This window comes from Gobius niger (genome assembly GCF_951799975.1).
Source record: "Gobius niger genome assembly, chromosome: 19".
Lineage (NCBI taxonomy): Eukaryota > Metazoa > Chordata > Actinopteri > Gobiiformes > Gobiidae > Gobius > Gobius niger.
Genome location: NC_136870.1, coordinates 16312054 through 16330793, shown reverse-complemented (window position 1 = coordinate 16330793; position 18740 = coordinate 16312054). Strand labels below are relative to the sequence as shown.

At 38.0% G+C, this 18740-nt stretch overlaps 4 protein-coding genes and 1 long non-coding RNA gene across 6 annotated transcripts; 3 read left to right on the top strand and 2 right to left on the bottom strand.

Moving 5' to 3' along the window:
* Nucleotides 1–1059: 1059 nt before the first annotated feature.
* LOC306978775 lies at nt 1060–1399 on the top strand. The gene is made up of 2 exons (XR_013793926.1): nt 1060–1125; nt 1207–1399. It is a non-coding gene; the product is annotated as an uncharacterized lncRNA (long non-coding RNA).
* A 990-nt stretch (nt 1400–2389) lies between these two features.
* mrpl10 (mitochondrial ribosomal protein L10) lies at nt 2390–4765 on the bottom strand. The gene is made up of 5 exons (XM_079577696.1): nt 4723–4765; nt 4231–4400; nt 3723–3887; nt 3495–3639; nt 2390–2858 (listed from the first exon to the last, which is right to left on the bottom strand). The coding sequence occupies exons 1-5, from the start codon at nt 4760–4762 to the stop codon at nt 2626–2628; spliced, it is 753 nt and encodes a 250-aa protein (XP_079433822.1). The 5' UTR covers nt 4763–4765; the 3' UTR covers nt 2390–2625.
* Nucleotides 4766–4991: 226 nt separating this feature from the next.
* pnpo (pyridoxamine 5'-phosphate oxidase) lies at nt 4992–7252 on the top strand. Its single transcript, XM_079577695.1, has 7 exons — nt 4992–5185; nt 5522–5646; nt 5727–5826; nt 5896–5949; nt 6224–6352; nt 6637–6707; nt 6791–7252. The coding sequence occupies exons 1-7, from the start codon at nt 4997–4999 to the stop codon at nt 6951–6953; spliced, it is 831 nt and encodes a 276-aa protein (XP_079433821.1). The 5' UTR covers nt 4992–4996; the 3' UTR covers nt 6954–7252.
* A 2456-nt stretch (nt 7253–9708) lies between these two features.
* Nucleotides 9709–12609, bottom strand: prr15lb (proline rich 15 like b). Its single transcript, XM_079576992.1, has 2 exons — nt 12476–12609; nt 9709–10175 (listed from the first exon to the last, which is right to left on the bottom strand). The coding sequence occupies exon 2, from the start codon at nt 10150–10152 to the stop codon at nt 9814–9816; it is 339 nt and encodes a 112-aa protein (XP_079433118.1). The 5' UTR covers nt 10153–10175; nt 12476–12609; the 3' UTR covers nt 9709–9813.
* A 2450-nt stretch (nt 12610–15059) lies between these two features.
* cdk5rap3 (CDK5 regulatory subunit associated protein 3) lies at nt 15060–18730 on the top strand. 2 transcript variants are annotated; one of them, XM_079577017.1, is made up of 14 exons: nt 15060–15201; nt 15435–15480; nt 15571–15702; nt 15779–15879; nt 15971–16019; nt 16314–16492; nt 16570–16706; nt 16890–17034; nt 17115–17216; nt 17290–17371; nt 17447–17535; nt 17928–18133; nt 18338–18509; nt 18598–18730. In XM_079577017.1, the coding sequence occupies exons 1-14, from the start codon at nt 15196–15198 to the stop codon at nt 18661–18663; spliced, it is 1512 nt and encodes a 503-aa protein (XP_079433143.1). In that variant the 5' UTR covers nt 15060–15195; the 3' UTR covers nt 18664–18730. The 2 variants fall into 2 exon arrangements, with proteins under 2 accessions (XP_079433143.1, XP_079433142.1); XM_079577016.1 differs by having other exon boundaries at nt 15061–15201; nt 15432–15480.
* The last annotated feature ends 10 nt before the right edge of the window (nt 18731–18740 follow it).

The window sequence follows — 18740 nt, the reverse complement described above, 5'->3', positions numbered from 1 at the left end:
AGCCTAAAGAAGGAAAAAGTTACTGAGATTCTTTGCTAAGATATTTTTCATAGACTGTTATATTGTTTGTTTTCAGATTTGTATTGGGGGAAATGTGGAGAAGATCCCTTACCAGGCCTCTTGTGACGACTTCCATTCACTGCCAAAAAACATCCAAATCAGTTTGGTAGTGCGCAAACAGGGCACTGTAGTTCCTTACAGACATGTGAGTGCGCCCAATTGCTGGGTTGCAGGTTCTAGAATGTGATGCCACCGGACCCAGTGGGGGGCAGGAGCCAGTTTTTCCTATTAACAGCATTACACTTTCACAAGTTGTAGCTAAAAAGAAAATGTATGAATTAGAAAAATGATCATTAATATCAGTCACTGGGTCCATGATCTTTCTGTACACGACTAAAAATGTCCTCAAAAACAAAATAATTTTTCCCCTATATAATAGTATAGGCCTTTAGAATGCTGTGATGTCACCTGCAATACTAAAAGGTTTTGTGTATTATAAAATACAGTGGGTTCAGGAAGTATCCACACTTCACATATTATACCTAAGGTAATGTTTTAAAGGGACTACATGCAAGTTGGCCATTTTAGACTGACTACTGCCACCTCAGGTTTTACGCATAACTGCTCGTGCATGACGGCACTTCGGACCCGAATTAACAACTTTGAGTGACAGTGAAGGATTTAGAGGCAGTTGTGGTGAATAGGTCTGGGCTCATTCTACATCTTAGGACATTGCTGGAACATGTAGGGGCAGGAAACTGCACATTTTTAAACTCCATATAGTCCCTTTTAAGAGTATAATTAATATTGAAAAAAATCTTTTAATTTGAAGAAATCTCCACTCTGGCCTATAAAAGGTTGTGTCTTTTTGTGTCAAGGATCAGTAATGGAGCGTAATGAAATGGGCCTGTAGTTGGAAATGGTGAAACTGAATACTTTTTTAAATTTCTATTGTCAATATTTTGACCCATTGCCTGCAAACATCAAATAAACATACTTGTTTTTGCCTATGAACTAATCTCTTATCTGCTTGTGTTCTACCTTTTGTCTTTTTAGTATATAAAAGAGAAATATAATGAATTACTGGAGAAGTACAAAGACTGAAGTACTGATGCCTGACTACTGGTAAGCAACATTGTTGTCCAAATGTTTAAAAGATACTTTCGACAAAACAAGCCAGTTACTGTTTACATCTTCTGCCAACAGGGGAGGCTATATTGTCAAACCTTTCCTGATTGAGTTTTGGCAGGGCCAGGACAACAGACTCAACGACCGTATTGTGTTTACCAAACTGAAACCCAGCGAAGAGTTTGGGGAGTTTCAACACATGGCAGAAGGTGACTAGGTGTATCAAAGACTGGCTCCTTAGAAAATAACAGTGTTTCTATAATCAGGAAAATAGCAAGAAAAGTAACCAATGGGAAATACTTGATGTTAAATTGTGCTGCTATGTGTCATAATGATAAGACGATGTTGTAGGTTCCGCGGTCTCCAATCTTTTCTCCCCATGAGTTACAAAATAGCATGAGACACTTTGGCTTTTGGGATAGTTGAGTAACCATGGGGCTTAGATCGAGTGTGGTCTGGACTGTTAGTAGCCATTATATTTCAACAGTGAAATAACTGATTTGCAGATTGTGTTCCACTTGTGCCCCTAATGAATGAGTTATGAACAAAATGAAACAATAACTGACTTAATACAAAGGCTATGAGCTGTTTTGCTGAGACTGTAATCAAATTTGAATCATCATTAAGCCAATGTAGAAAAGCCATCTGAGCCTCTGGAAGTTTGAAGCGACTCCTATTACAGCGTGGATACAATTTTCCTTTTTTTTTTCTTATTCACATCTGACCTACAGTATTTATAAATGTGGTTAAAACATAGACTGATAAAAAGACAAAAACATTTCGGGAGCACAAATTATTTTTGTATGCGAATTGGACTAGATGAATGGTGAATTGCGCTGTGTGCATATATGAAAACAAATTGTGATTCCCGCTTCCTTTTAATGGCAATTAAAAGTGCTATGGTTTAATAAATGCATCTGTTAAAATACAGTTGTGACACGTGTAAAAAGTTTATTGTAGTTTTGTCTCTAAGATGGCAAAATGTCAAGATGGCTTCTTTTTTTTTTTAAGTGAGAAATGTAAATGGTTTTTTGAAGAAAGGAAATTTGCTTTACACATAGCAGTGCTGTATATTGCTGTTGCCAGTATAAAGGCTTGATCTAACAAAATTAAATATCCAACTATTCTAGTTTGTAAACCTTTTTTGCGCCACTTTTTTTGTAACATCACAACTGCATTTCCTGATAATCCACGACAAGCAAAAATCATAAAATTCACCAAATATTTAACTCTTTATTGTAATATTAGATACACGAACGCCTATGAAAATCCCATAGGAGAAGCAAGTAGTCCTCGTGGCCAATGAGTGTCAAGTTTCAGTCCAGCCTGAGGTTTATGAAGCGTGTAGTAGTGAGATGGATATCCAATTTCAGTGCCCCCCTTACTGTCACCATGGCCTGTCGGTGATGGGAGTTTGGAGTAGCTCACGAGACCCTGTGCGCTCAGTCGGCTGTCGTCCTCCACACAAAAATGCTCTAGTTCATAGTATAACCGTCTTTATGATGCTTCCCCAGTCGTGGCCGCTGACTCAGTTTCCCCACTTTGCTGTTTGATGTATTGCTGCAGGAGGGCCGACAGGTGAGTTGGGTGCCTTTGGAGCAGTGCAGCAGTTTGGGACGTCAACATGGTCAGACCGCTCACCAGCTCACCCTGAACAATGGTCAGTGATGGGAGCTTAGAGTAGCTCATGAGACCCTGTGCGCTCAGTAGGCTGTCGTCCACACAAGCTCCTGTAAATAAAAACGGAACTCAATGAGACTGTTACAGATAAGTCACATTAAACAATACATATTTTGTGAAATTGTCTTCCTGAGCACCAACACAGCACAGTAAGACCTTCATCTTTTTGTTTCTATACGCATCATCTCAGAAGCTTGACATCTATGTGTTTGTAGGCAGATCAGCTGACACCTCAAATTTGAAGCTTGAGCTAGAATGAGTTTGATGCACAATAAAGCACAATTTTCAATAAAATAGTATGCACATGTTCATTATTCAACTCTTTACATCTCACCTGCAGTTGTACAGGTTTCTTCTAGCGCACATAAAAGGTGCATACAAACAAATTCAGATCACAATACTGGTGATTTTCATTATTATACATGGAAAATGTATGGTATTAAATTTTGAGAAATGTCATGGTATTTTATGTGAAAAGTAGAAGCACACCGTGTGTAACTGGAAAAGTTCTGTACTCTAGTGATCTTTTTGTCCCATGTACAGAAAAACATAATATGCAATGGCACTTCCAATATACATTCATCAAGATCATGAGATTGGATTGAATTTAATTTTAGAGAAAGCTACAAGAAATGTTATCAATTGCCATTGTTTGACAAATTAAAAAGTAGAAAAGGGTTACATACCTAAAATGGTGATCTGTGGACTGGCTCTCACTGTTTTTAAAAGTTCCTTCACCTTAGGTTCTTTACTCACGAGCAGCACAGTGTGACCAATGAACAAAGGGGTCAAGTTGCTATAAACACTGTCACTGAGAAACATCCGTACAATCTAAAAGAAGTAAAGATGAATTACAGACTGTGGTTCTATTGAAAATTAAGAGTTTCATTCATTTTAGTGCATTGGCTGTTTACCTCATTCGGGAAGAACTTGACGCTAATTTCATGTTTATGAAGTCGATGTTTGAGAAGAATCATATCCTCGACACTGCTGGCACTGTTCTGAGCCACAGCGATCATCTTATTGTCCCGGAAAACTTCCCTCAACTGTTTCTTCTTTATTAACACCAAACCACTTTCCTGGAAAATGTATTTGAAAAAAAAAAAACATGCTTTAGAGTTAAGACACATTTGTATAAGGGATTGGCAACATCATGTCTAGGATATTCACAGTTAATATTGACTACACAGTAAATACATTTTTCATTAAGTTGTGTCAAAACAAAACTTGAAGAAATTACTAATATGGGACTAAAGAAAGGTTCAAATTCAAGTAAACTGAGAGAATCATGACCAAAACTGAATATAACGCCATGTATTTGGTTTAGCTTGTTTGTAAAGAGATGTACGTGTACATTTCATTCAGAAATTCGTAATGTTGCCATATTTTTTTAGCCGACTAAAACGTATAGGTGGCAGTCACCTCTGTCACTTGTATGGTCTCGGTTGGATAGGCTCCCGGGGGTGCCGCAGGTTTGGGAGGAATGTACTCAGTCACAGCCATTAGTTTCTGTTTGAGAAAGTGCAAGGGCTTTCTGTGGCGAGTCACTGCCTTCGAGCCGTGTCGTACACTCTGCCTCAGGGGAAGCCATCCTATTAAAACAGACTGAAAATTAGAATGTGAACAGTCGACAGGAATGCACTCAACCTGATATTCATTGTAAAATGTGCAGCTCACAGTCCTAGTCGAAACACAGATCTTTAAAAACTAGAAATATCTTAAAACACACAATTTGTATGGCCTACATTATGCACGCAGCTGCTGCCACTAGCTGGACAACCATGCTAATAACCGGCAAAAGCAGAGCAAAGATTATATGTTTACAAATAAGCCGGGAACAGCAAGTAAAACAATTAATATCTATATGTTTCAGCACAAAGTAAAAAAGCAATGCTGTATTTTACAGTACTTTACCCTGTTTCGGTATTATTTTTGAGCACAAGGTCGCCGCCATCTTTGTTAGTAAAAAAAAAACAGGAAGTTGTCATAAGTCCCACCTACAAGCGTGTTGTCTTTTTTATTTTTGTCTTTTTTTAAATTATTTCTACTGTACAAACACATTATTTGCTGCTATTAAACATAATTTTAAAAAGATACATGTAAAAGTATTTTTTCATTTTGATTACAAAACTTGTTTGGTAATATTTTACGTAAGGCACGCGCTTACGTGATTTTGTGTTTGACAGGCATGCGGCGCATACTCAGTAGCAATTTATTGAAAACTATCCATTTATTTGGTAAAAATACGTGCATTAATGGCTCTTTGACAGCGCGCAAACTCCGCGTTTATTCACAGACTTTTTGCACAAAATCTACGCTTCCCCCCGCAGACATGGACCTGAGCAACATGAGGAAAAAATACAAAGGAGACGAGGAAGTGAGTATCATTAAATCACACGACCTTTACTGTTTTATTGTGTACCTCACGTGGATCACTGACATTAGTGTTTCTAGATACCGCATCTGCATTCATGTGCTACATAGGTGAATTATCCTTATTTGCCTCAAACAAAACACAAACGCATTCAAGACACACTGACACATGTATGAGATTGTCTTTATTTGGTCTATTCACTAAAATGAATTAATATGGTGGAAATACTTGTGCCATGTGTGATATTGTAACAGGATTTTTTTATAAATGCATTTTTTACTAAATTGTTCTGAAAAAAGGTCATGCTTCTTTAAGAACAGTATATGTGCTTTTGTGTAGTGTTTTGAGGAGAGTCAGCTCACATCCCTGGACCCCATCAAACAGTTTGGAAACTGGTTTGATCAAGCCACAAAGTGCCCTGAAATTGGAGAAGCTAATGCTATGTGTATAGCCACTGCCACAAAGTAAGACGAATGACTGACAAGTGCAGAACAAATATTGACTTTGTTCATTGTTAAATAGTACTTTTGTCTACCGTCTATAGGGATGGACGTCCATCTGCCCGAATGGTACTTCTAAAAGGTTACAACAATGAAGGCTTCCGCTTCTTTTCAAACTATGAAAGTAGAAAGGGCTTTGAATTGGTGAGTATACTGTCTCTAGCATAAGCACACATCGTTGCATGTCATTCTTATTGTTTGGTTTGTTCGCAGGAGAGCAATCCATATGCATGTTTGGTGTTTTACTGGGAACCTCTCAACAGACAGGTAACAGCACATTATGTCGATTTGTGATGAGGAAAAAAACAAAAAAACAACTATATGCTCAAAACAGAAACTAGCTATTTCAAAACAGGTCATGATAATCATTATGGTAAAGCATCTGAGCCAATTCAAACTGTTCATAGGAAGAAAAGCTCCAATAGGTTTCTAGGTGTCTCTCCCCTACTGGCCAAAAATCCTTTAAACTAGAAAGAAAGAAAACGTTAGTGAGATACTTATACCTATTTATTTTTCAACTGTGTTCCATTGTTTGCTGCAGATTCGTATTGAGGGAAATGTGGAGAAGATCCCTTATCAGGCCTCTTGTGACTACTTCCACTCACGCCCCAAAAGCAGCCAAATCGGTGCCGTAGTGAGCAGGCAGAGCACTGTAGTTCCTGACAGAGATGTGAGTGCGCCCAACGCTACAAGGTTTTGTGTCTTATAAAATACAGTGGGTTCAGGAAGTATCCACACTTCTCTATTTATTCGTAAAGTCATATTTTAAGTGTACGTAAAATTATTTTTTGAAGAAATCTCCACTCTGGCCTATATAGAGGTTGTATCTTTTTGTGTACTTATGTCAAAAGTCATCTGAAAACCTTTTTAAATTTCTATTGTTTACATTTTGTCCCACTGTATGCAAACATCAAATAAGTGTACTAAATGTAATCTCTAATCTTTGTCTTTTAGTATCTAAGACACAAAAATGCTGAATTAGAGGAGAAGTACAAGGACACCGAAGTACCGATGCCTGACTACTGGTAAGCAACACTGTATCCAAAATGTTGAAACGTATCTTTTCAGCATCACAAAACTGTAAACTGTTGCCATCTTCTGCCAACAGGGGAGGCTATATTGTCAAACCTTTCCTGATCGAGTTTTGGCAGGGCCAGACCAACAGACTTCACGACCGTATTGTGTTTACCAAACTGAAACCCGCTGAAGAGTTAGGGGAGTTTCGACACATGGCAGAAGGTGACTGGGTGTATCAAAGACTGTCTCCTTAGAAAATAACACAGTGTTCAATCACACAGTGTATAATCGGGAAAATAGCAAGAAAATTAAGGGAAATACTTGATGTTAAATTGTGCTGCTATGTGTCATAATGATAAGACGATGTTGTAGGTTCCGCGGTCTCCAATCTTTTCTCCCCATGAGTTACAAAATAGCATGAGACACTTTGGCTTTTGGGATAGTTGAGTAACCATGGGGCTTAGGTGGAGTATGACCTGGACAGTTAACATTATATTTCAACAGTGAAATAACTGATTTGCAGATTGTGTTCAACTTGTTCATACCTCATTCATTGGGACAGACTTAATACACAGGCTATGAGCTGCTTTGCTAAGACCGTAATTAAATTTGACTCATCAAGCCAATGTTAACATGTAGAAAGGCTTTTGGGAGCCACTTGTACAGGACTAGAGCCTCGTGGATGCAGTTTTACATTGTCAATTTTTCATTCACATCTGGCCTACAGTATTATAAATGTGGTTAAAACATCCCTAGACAGATCAAAGTCCATTCGGTCCAATAATCATCAACAATGAGTCATAAAATGACATGTAAGAACATTTCAGAGGCACAAAATAATTATGGTTTTGTGAATTATACATGAATAGTGAAGAAGTATATATTTTTTTCAATATGAAAACTGTATTTGTTTTAATTCCAGCTGCCTTTTAACACCGATTAAAAGTGCTATGGTGTAATGAATGTGTACACTGTTAAAATAGACAGTTGTCGTGACGCGTGTAAAAGTTGTCGTCTTACAGTGCCAATAATAAAGGTTAATTTTTAGGTGGAGGATGTTTTATGTCTTGAAGATGGCAATAAAATGTTAAAATATTAAGTGAGAATTGTTAATGGTTTATGAGAAAGGAAGTACATTTGTTTTTTAACACGGAAGTAAAACATAGAATCGTTGTTTATTACCAGTATAAAGGCTTGACTTAACTATTTAACGAAATTTTAAATGAAATAAAATGTTTTTTTTATCGATTCCCAATTATTGATCTAGTTCTTAGCCCTTATTTTTGCACAGCTTTATTATTGCAAAGTTTATTAAGTGCCATTATTTGTTTGTCTTTTTAGTAACACGTCATCACAACTAAACTCGATCGAGTCATTTCCTGATCAAGCAAAAATCATACAATTCACCAAATATTTCACCCATTATTGTGCTTATACTAGATAGGTTCACAATAACAGCAATAACGCCTGTGAAAATCCCATAGGACTGGCAAGTTTCAGTCCAGCCTGAGGTTTATGAAGCGTGTAGTGGTGAGATGGATATCCAGTTTCAGTGTCCCCTTACTGTCACCATGGCAACAAAAGGGGGTAATAAAATAAACGTGACCGGGTTACCTCGGCCTGATGTCAGCAACAGTAACAAGCTGCAAGTTAATTACGCTAATCTAGTAAAAAAAAAAAAATCAACATGCTCTCACGTTATGAGACTCACTTGTGGCAAAGGTCTAATCAAACTGAGACGTATACGGAGATTGTACTGCCCTGTATCATGGGAAATACATGGAATATACTACAGCTGTATTTACCAGAGCTCTTCCATTAAACACTATTTATAATCTCCCAAAATAGTTCAATGATCCTTTACCCGGAAAAATTGAGAGATGAAGTAATGTGTTATTCCAAATGGGGGATCAAATTATGCACATTGTAGGGCTGGGCGACATATCGATATATTTTTAAATGAGATATGGAATTAGACCATATCGCGTTTATCGGGATATTTTTAAATTCAGATAAACTATTAAGTTAACAAAAAGAAACCGGTAATCTCAAGCTGATTTTTTAGTGTATCTTAAACTGAGTACTTTATTTTGTTATCTCATATATACGTAAATGCTGCACTTACGGAGCTTTGTTATGCAGTGTTTATGTTTACATTTTATATTGAGTTTTCAATAAAACTACTCGTATTTGGCTTTGACTTTGACTCAACATTTCATTTCACAGCTCTCACTTTGCGGAAAAAATATCGGGATATATATCGTATATCGATATTCAACCTGAATATATCGGGATATGAGTTTTGGTCCATATCGCCCAGCCCTATAATTCAGTGTAGAATTATTGTCAGAAGAAAAGGAAGTTAAAATGGCCCTACACCGAATAGAAATCATTAAAAGATGTCTAAATACTTTTCTAAATCCATTGTATATCATAGTATTTGATTTAGAGATGTCTAGAGATGTATTAGTGCAGGCAAATATAAGTCAACCCATTGTGTCTAACAAAATTACCATTCATATGTCTTACATTTGAGTGGGTAGAATTTGTGTCTGACTTTTGGGTATTGTTAATGACTCCAATAACACCATAACAATACAATACATAATAATTATTCATTTATTATAATAAATTTGTATTTCCATTTTGACATCTGCAAATATATAATTTACAAAAAAAACCTTGTCATATCTACAATCTGTTAATAAAGTAATGTATCTAAATTCTTTTTTTTTTTTCTGTCATAAAAATGCATGAGCTGATTGTAAAATGCATACAAAAAGCTATTCAAAGATTGTCAGCAATACAAAAAACCCTCTATAATTGCTATAAATTTATAGGCATGTACCTTCATGTCACCAAAATTATTCAAGTTACAAACAGACAGCACAAAAGAGGTTTTAAAAATAAAACCTGCACATAATTAAGAAGGCGTGTTGGTGGCTGGCTTAGGCTTTCCTGAATGCTTCATGCTGTGAGCTCACATCAGCGGCTCGTGAGTCTGTTCAGTATCTTTGGGGCGTGGCGCATAGAAACGGGCAGTTTGTTTACCCACAGTGCACCTTGTTGCCACTTTGGATGTGCTTGTACCTTCATTGTCGGACATGTTCATTGTTATTTGTCGGCATGTTTGTTGCTTTTGTGGTTTTCATCCTTATTGTTGTGCTCGGCGAAAAGCGTCGGGTTCTCGGCCAAAGTCGCGCGCACCTTCTTCTTCTCCTTAAAGCGGCCGGAGTGGGACACCTTGACGTGGCGCCCCTTCGTGGCAGATTTGTCTACGATCTTCTCCAGTCTGGCATTGAACTGGCTGTCCATATGTTCTTGGGGGGGATTACTTGGATGCTCTTTGTTTCCGGCGTTGCTGCCATGCTCTGCTGGGATCTCATACAGGACCTTGGGTTCAGATTTCTTTTTGCGAGAGAAGGTCAGTTTCCACCAGCTTGCGTCCGCCATGGCGCCTGCATAGACCAGTCACCCTGAGGGCCAAAGATCACATGGTTTAGATTCGACACAACATGGGATGTTCATTGGAAATAAAAAAAAGTCGGTTGATATCAACCCATAAAAAAACACGCCTGTTGTTGAATGGATCCAGATTAGATACTGATTATGGCCTTGATAAACACTTCAAACGTTAGTTTCCAAAATGAAGGCCTGAGTGACAAATGTGGGTCAAAGCCCTTTTCAATTGGCCCTTTTATTATCCCAAATCTAGTATAAATACAAGGCATAACCGTATGTGACAGAGAAAAGGCAGCCAGAGTGAAAATATGCCCAAATAAATAACCCATATGAATGAGCCCTATAAGACTAGTGTCATTGAGGTGAAATCTGTCATCTTCAAAAATATGGCCTAGTTTTTACATTGTTACAAATTTAAATTACACATTTGTCTTATCATCTCTGCCACCAATAACTATGTATGTCACGTTAAGCATATAAGAGATGCATTCTTTAACAATGTGTTTCTATAAAGGATTGTTGCTAAATGGTGGTTAGTTAGTCTACATATTGAAATAGCCGATAAGCCCTATCCTTAGAAAGCAGCAGTAGAGAGTGACACAGTTGTGGCCGTAGTGCACTTGTCCATAAGTACCAGGTGTTTCCTTATGGGCAATGACACCTGACACTGCAGTGCTCAGCTGATAAATTAATAAGGCCCATATCCACTGTCCCCCACATGAGATCTGATATTTGAACTGACAAAAGATCTTAGACTGATGAGGAATCAAGCTGCAGGTTTAAGGATCTGCAGACTCTGAATAAAAATAAAAAGTATGGTTGTAGTAATGTTCTGTCCCTGGGTGTTCACCGATGCATTTGGTTGTTTGTAAAAGGAAGGGCATCGGCTGTGAAGAAAGATATCACCATACTTTTATATCACCAATTGACCCGTTATGCCAAAACCATAAGGAAGAAAAATACAAACAAAAAACCCCATCCATCATAAAACGCTTGTCTCCACACTATAAAACAACTTCCTTATGACACCTATAACCAATAAACCTACACTTAAAAATGGACAATGGACTGAATTGTCAAACTAGCTATTTGCACTTCACATAAAATAATCCTGGGTGAAAGAGGTATCTTGTGTTTAGTTCATTTTGATAACTCGATTTTTTCATTTGACAAAGTACAGTAAGATTTGAAAAGGAGACAGACGTCAAACATTGATTTTGAAGCTGATGAGCAAGAACCAACATAGCTCCCTTTTGTGTGGCCATTTTATCATGGAGCACCTATGCAAATGCTCGTGTCCTTTGCAAGGAGCAGTCTTATCTGCTCTCCCTGATGTTGACGGGCCTCTGAGTCAGACGGGTCATGCAAGATTTAAATTGTGTGTAAATCCTTTCGAACAATGGCCTCTGAGCTTTTAAATACAATGCAGAGAAAATCTCATTCTAAATCCCAGCCTTTGCTTTCTGATGGGGATTAAGTCGATTTTGGCGTTGTTGACCGATTGTTCATTTATGACGTGCCAGCGTTTACTTCCTTGTCCTGATCCATGTCACATTGTATCATTTTATGTTTTAAAAGCTTGATATAAAACAGCTTTATTGCTTTATTCCAGGCTGAAGTCTTCCCATTTTGTCTCCCAGAAATCTCTGCTCCTCGACAAACATTTACAAACCATTTGCATAGCATTGTGTTGTCTTATGCCATTAAGCCGAGTCTACAGAAACCCCAACAATGGGCTGCACTTTCACAGCGTGTTAGATGATAAAAATGAAATTATATGAATGGGTTTTTTTCCTTATGGTAAGCTGTGTTTGACTTAGATGTGACCTTTGAGACAAAAAGCAGTGTTGACTTTAAGGAGGCCCTCCATAGCTCTCTTTAATAAGTTACTATGTATTTTGTCATGTGTGAGTGAGCCTCGCTGCTAAGCCTCACAGATTATGAGGGACAGGAGAACACTCTGGGCACATTTGGCCACATTTAAGACATTTGAACTTATAGAGGAGGGTACGAAGACAGGAGGCCCACCAGTTCATTTATCAGGTCTCTGTTTTTCCAATAGCTCTGCGTTGGTCACAATAAATCTTTTAATTGGGGAGTAACTTTTGTGTATTTCCTTTCTCTTATTAATACAGCTACAGGAATGAATGCATATTTTAATTTCTTATGACCCTTCAGACCTCAAAGGCCATTCATTGCTGTTTAAATTGCTGATACCTTTTATGGTATTTACGCTGTAATTGTTCCTAAACTTTTCATACAACAACAAAAAAAACAATATATCACAAAATGTCGTCACACAAATGCCTCTTACCTTGATGAAGAAGAGCTGAATTTAGACTCAGACCGTAAGCAGTTGTGCCATGCTCCCAGCTCCTTCGCCCTTTTCTCACAGAAGATGTGTTTTATCTTCTCAGGTGAAAGAGCAGCCGCAGCATCCCTTGTTCCTAACGTCTCTGTCTCACCTTGTCCCGGTCTGTTGTCCACTCGAACAGCCCACACCCTCCTCAAACACACACCTCAGAGCCCGCCCATAAAGTGCCTAGGAGTTAATGTTGCAACCACCATGTGATTTCCTGAGGACATTTCTTTGGTCCTGCCCAGTCCACTCTTATGATTACTCTTCTATGCAGTGCTGTTAATGTGTCTATTATGCAAAGGTGGGCAGTTCTCCAAATAAGTTTCCTTTATCAGTTTCACGGTTTCACTCTAAAACAAAGTCACATTTAAGCCTGTAATTTGGACCGAGAAGAAAGCAAGTAGCCAGTATTTGAAACTTCAGGCTTATTACATAACCCTCCCTGCTTTTACGACTAAGCTAGAAGAACAAAGACTGTATGAGACAGACAAAAGAGAGACTGAACAAGGAAAAGTGCCTGTGATGTTTTGCATTCGTTTCGTGAATCACACACTGTCAATGGACGCTTAGTTTGCAAGTTTGGTCGACATTCAAATAACCTCAAAATAGGTCACTAGAATGAGACACTAAAGATGTAATGCCATGCCAAATAAAGCTGGACTTTGGCTACCTCAACAAACAGCCAACTAGCCTGAAAGCACAATTCCATATGTTGTGTGTAATATATTTACTGCATATATACTTAAATGCCAAACTCTTTTAAGTAGCCTATTGTAAATGGTGTCAATTTACAGGTTCATTTCACCTCTACTGGACTCACAAAGTACTTTGAAATCAACAAACTATTGAATAATTCACACGCCAATGATTGAATACAGACAATTGGTGGGTGAAGTGTCTTGCCCAAAGATACAATGGCAATGCACACTGATGGGAATTGGGGTCAAACTGCATAAAAAAGGCATATGGGCACAAACTCTTGGTTAAGGTCAAGTCATTCTTAAGTTTTGAAACACATTTGTAACAAATTTGTAACATCCAATAGGCTACTTTACAGGGATAAGCACGCATCACAACTTTCAGGGAGAAAAGTGAGTTTTTCTGTCAAGTTAACGACGCCTGCAAGTTCATGACGAGGCTTTAGGCCAGGGGTGGGCAAGTTTTGGATTTTCATCATTGCCAAAACACCCAAGGGCCGAACCTCAACATTATAGCCTAAAGTAAAGAACTATTTTCTGCAAATGCCAATGTTTTCATCAGTGGTTCCCAAGTGGCAGGGCTTTGGGATCCACCATTACCCTCGGATGACAAGCCGAGGACCCAAATAAAACTGTAATTTGTCATATATCGTATAAAATACAGTATTTTCCACACAGGTTTTTGTTGAACAAGCAGTCGATATCCCATTAAGACTGAAATTATGATCAAAACAACCCAATAACATTCATTTTAACAGACACAGTTAGTGTTTCCATGCACTTTCAGATGGAAAATATTGAATAAAAGTTCCCTATAGACTCTATGACCCACTGAAAATGGTTCCCTGACCCACTTTTGGGTCCTGACCCACCAGTAGAGAATCCCTGTTTATCACTATATATGACCAGGACATTTTTAAAATACTGACACTATTTCTTGCATTTTAAGAGTACTTTAACAGGTTTCTGATCTCTTATTTGCATATTAATATTTCTCAAAATGGGGGGCCAGAGGTTCTGTGCTGGAGGGCCGTATTTGGCCCCCGGGCCTGACGTTGCCTACCCCTGCTTTAGGCTATAAAAAGCTGCAACATTTTTATTCATTTATTTTATTTTACTTTTGCAGGGTCATTAATAAATAATACAAACAACCTAAAAACTTAAAGCCACACCACATAGATTTATACCCAATAAATCAAATTGAAATACAAGCATTTATTTTATGACAGATATTTCATATATATCATATCATATATCATTGAAAAATACCTCATAAATGTAAACAAACATGTGCTTTTCCCGTGAGCACAGGACTGTAACTTTACCGGGAGTGGGTGGGTCTCCAGCTCGTCTCCATGAACATGTCGACTAAAATCAGCACAATTTGAGATTTAAACAGGTTAGGTTCTCATCCATATCCACTTTTTGATTACCCACTGCAGAATTAGCATTGTTTGTGTTGAGCTGGTCATTAGGAGCATGTTTTGTGCTCATGGCAACAGTAAAGTCCAAAATGTTACGCAGTGTGCCTTTAAGTGGTTCCACTGTCAGTCCCTTATGCTTTTTTATTATCATTATTATTATTTATAGCTAAGCAATAATAAGCACAATCACGTCTATCACAAAATGTTTATAAACACTGTATAAACAAATTTAAAGGCTGAGGTATTCAAGTGAACCACTGCGCTCATCTTGACAGTAAAACAATTTTGGTAAGAGCGCCCTCGGGTGGTAGACTAGTAAAATTGCAACCTGGGAACGCGTTATTTACCAACCTCGTGCGGACTCCAGTAAGGAGACACGCCATTGGTCCGTTCCTAACAACGCCTCTTCCCATTGGCTGTCGTTCCTGTAACGTGTCATAAACATTGGGATACAGATGGTGGGAAGTAATCCAGCATAGAAAGCTTTAAGATAACCATATAATGTAACTACAGAGACATTTAACGGATCTCATTTGACATTTATAAGGAAATCATGGAGGTAAGATGACAAATGTTTTTTATTGGTTGGATTTACAGCTGTTGCTAATGAGTTGAGCTAGCGGTGGCTGTCAAAAGTCCACTTCAGATTGACATAAGAATCCAAATGCTTTCCGACAGCGATTACTTTGTGCTAAATATTATGTTTTATGCATATGCGTTGTTTTTCATGCAAAGGTTTTACTGTAATTGTTTTGCATAGTCATGATTTATATCACCTGTCATTTTCAGCAGAATATACAAAATCTCCCCATTGATGTGCAAACCAGTAAACTTCTAGGTAAGACACACGTGTTGTTCTGGCATTCATCCAGCTGTCTTGTAGTTTTCACATATATTGAATTATTTAGTTGTGTTGTTGTGTCTACAGACTGGCTGGTGGACAGGCGCCACTGCAATCTGAAATGGCAAAGTGTTGTAAAAGTCATAAGAGAGAAGATCAATGCTGCCATCCAGGACATGCCAGAAAACGAGGAGATCAAGGAGCTTCTCTCTGGATCATGTATGGATATGTAGATTTAATTTAGTTGTTATCTCTTTGCGACAACTGTTCTAACAATTTGCATTAATCTGTGTAGACATTCACTACTTTCACTGCTTACGAATTGTGGAGATACTGAAGAAGACCGAGGCGTCATCTAAAAACATCTTTGGCAAATATTCGTCACAGAGAATGAAGGTATGAGGAAAACTGTTAAAAATGGCCCTTTGACAAATCAATGTGTCCGTTAGTATGAAGCAATTATTATACATATTTGTCTTGCTTTTAGGATTGGCAAGAAATTGTGACCCTTTATGAAGCAGACAGTGTTTATTTGGGTAAGTTTTTAAAGCATGTAAAGTATGTTGCTGATATATGTAGAAATGACAGGAATAATTGCTGTGAATTTGTGAAGTTGTTTCGTGCTTTCTGAAAGCTCGATTTTATGGTTGTTCGTATCTGATCTTAATAGGAAATAACTCTAATTTGAATTGTAATTCCCATTCAATTTAACGACTTTCCAACACAACTCCCATAGTGATCTTTTATCAACAAAAAAATACATATTTATTATATATAGTTTGAATCTTTATAAAACTGCATCAGTGATCTGAGTCTGTTTTCTTCTGTAGCTGAGCTGGCCAGTTTGCTGAGTCGCAATGTCAGTTATGAAGGTCCGGCCCTGAGGAAGCAGATCGCCAAAGCTCAGCAGCTCCAGCAGGAGCTGAGCAGGCGCGAAGTGGAGTGTCAGAGCTCCGCTGCAGACCTCAGGGAGCGATATTATGCTGCATGCAAACAGTACGGCATCACAGTAAGTCCAAGGGCATATACAAAAGCAACAGTGCATTACAGCCATGCATTGTTTTACAACTGATTTTTTTTTCTTAGGGAGAAAAAGTGGCTTGTGAGCTGCAGGCTCTGGTCAAAGATTTACCAGCAGTACTTGATGAAGTTGGAAGGGATGCAGTAAAGTTAGATGAACAAATTAATCTTTATACTGCATTTACCAACTTTGTTTGTGAATGGTGAGTAACAAGTATAACAATCTGCAACTATTCTAAACAACTACATAATAATTGCCCCCATAAATTGAATTAAAGCACTATTAATATGTTTGCATTAAAATTTAAATGCAAACATACTAATATGATGAATGTATGACTGGTCTCCTTTGTGTTATTCACCTGTAACAATGTACATTTCCATAGGTCTGAACCAGTTCTGCCCATGCTGACATTTGTCAACAAGAGAGGAAACACAACGTTTTATGAGTGGAGAACGGGTCAAGTTCCTACTGTCGTTGAGAGAGCACTTGTAGAGGATGCTCCTGTTGAGACTGTAACTGATGACGGAGTAGGAATTCTTTTATATTATTCATATACTTGCACCTTTTATTCCACCAAACAGGTTTTGATTGAGGTTTTCTTTTGTAGATTGACTGGGGAAACTTTGGTACCAGTTCAGACGCTCAGGGGCTAAACCACGGCATTCAAGTTGAAGAGGGAATTGACTGGGGCATTAGTCTTCAGTCCGGGGTAAGAAGACAGTCTTCTGTGGGTTTGGAATCTTTTTAAAACTGGTAAAACTACATTGCTTGTCTCTCTCCAGGACACTGATGAAGGTGGGATTGACTGGGGCGATGGTGAACCAGCTCCCATCAATATTGAAGTTGTAGAAGCCGGAACAGATTGTAAAAGTCTTCACATATAGTTCAATGTTATGCAGCTGCTATGTATTTTTCAAAGCTTTAAATGTCATTTTGCAGGTCCTGAGGGTGTGGCAAAAGGTGAAGATGCTTTATCAATCTTGGAAAACCCTCAGTCGCGCAGCCAATTCATTGATGAATTAATGGAGGTGAAGTTTTTTCTACTAATCAGTAATTCACAAAAGGAAACATTTATACAACACATCCATGCTCTTGTTTAAGTTAAAGAAAATGTCAGCATGAATATGAATAAAACTAGATGCAAGTTGGTCATTTTATGCTCACTACTACCACCTCAGGTCATACGTGTAACTGCAGCTTCTATATTAAGCTCGTGCATGGTGGCAATTCGGACCAAAGTAACAACTTTTTGAGTGACAGGGCAAGATTTTAGAGGCAGTTGTGGTGAATAGGTCTGGGCTCATTGTAAACCTTATGACATTTATAAACTCTGTATAGTCCCTTTTAAGATGCACAAAAAACATGACAAAAATAAAGTTGAAGCTTATCAAGTAACTGTTTTTCCTCCCACTTTTTTTAGCTGGAGGTATTTCTTATGCAGCGTCTAACTGAGATGAGCGAAGAGGGAGATGTAGTGGCCATGAGTCAGTTTCAGCTGGCCCCGTCTGTGATCCAAGGCCAAACCTCTGAACATGTCCAGCAAATGTTATCAGATGTTCGCAGTATTCTTGGCCGCATCACCACTCTCCGAATGCAGCACCTCTTCATGATACTGGCCTCACCCAGGTAGTGTATGACAATAATAATATAGGGTGTGTGTGAGCATTGTGATATTTCTAAATGTTGGGAGGGTGGGCCGAGATAATGTTCTTTAAAATGTTTTAATCTGTAAAGCACTTTGTAATGCACATGTGCATGTAAAGTACTTTATTAATAAAGATTGATTGATTTGATTGATTCATGGTGTTCTAACATATCAATATATTTTAGATATGTGGAACGTGTGACAGAGATGCTCAAACAGAAGCTTAAACAGGCGGATATTTTAGTGTTGAAGGGGGCTGCAATGGTTGAAAAGAGACAAGAAACACTAGCAGAGCAGTCCAGATTGGAGCCTCGTGTCGACCTCCTGACAGGATGCACAAAAGAACTTCAGAAACTGGTATGATTTGATTCGATGTATTAATATATATTATTTTCCATAACTTTTTAATATCAATTTGACCCAAATATGTTTTTTTCTATTGCAGATCGAAGCAGATATTTCAAAAAGATACCATAACAGACCTGTCAACTTAATGGGTGTTAATATATAGTACTGCATAACATTGTTTTGCTTTCTGTTAAATACAGAAATAAAAACATGGACCTATTTTATACAAATCTATGCCTG

Bases quoted from the DNA above. Each gene is read 5' to 3' on its own strand.
- prr15lb (XM_079576992.1), bottom strand. From the start codon at position 10,152: ATGGCGGACGCAAGCTGGTGGAAACTGACCTTCTCTCGCAAAAAGAAA.
- pnpo (XM_079577695.1), top strand. From the start codon at position 4,997: ATGCGGCGCATACTCAGTAGCAATTTATTGAAAACTATCCATTTATTT. The intron at 5,950-6,223 runs GTAACAGCACAT...TGTTTGCTGCAG, and splicing joins GGGAACCTCTCAACAGACAG to ATTCGTATTGAGGGAAATGT. The intron at 6,708-6,790 runs GTAAGCAACACT...TTCTGCCAACAG, and splicing joins GTACCGATGCCTGACTACTG to GGGAGGCTATATTGTCAAAC.
- cdk5rap3 (XM_079577016.1), top strand. The intron at 17,217-17,289 runs GTAAGAAGACAG...GTCTCTCTCCAG, and splicing joins GCATTAGTCTTCAGTCCGGG to GACACTGATGAAGGTGGGAT. The intron at 17,536-17,927 runs GTGAAGTTTTTT...CACTTTTTTTAG, and splicing joins TCATTGATGAATTAATGGAG to CTGGAGGTATTTCTTATGCA.
- mrpl10 (XM_079577696.1), bottom strand. From the start codon at position 4,762: ATGGCGGCGACCTTGTGCTCAAAAATAATACCGAAACAGG. The intron at 3,640-3,722 runs GTAAACAGCCAA...TACTTCTTTTAG, and splicing joins TCAAGTTCTTCCCGAATGAG to ATTGTACGGATGTTTCTCAG. The intron at 2,859-3,494 runs GTATGTAACCCT...TTTTATTTACAG, and splicing joins TCCACAGATCACCATTTTAG to GAGCTTGTGTGGACGACAGC.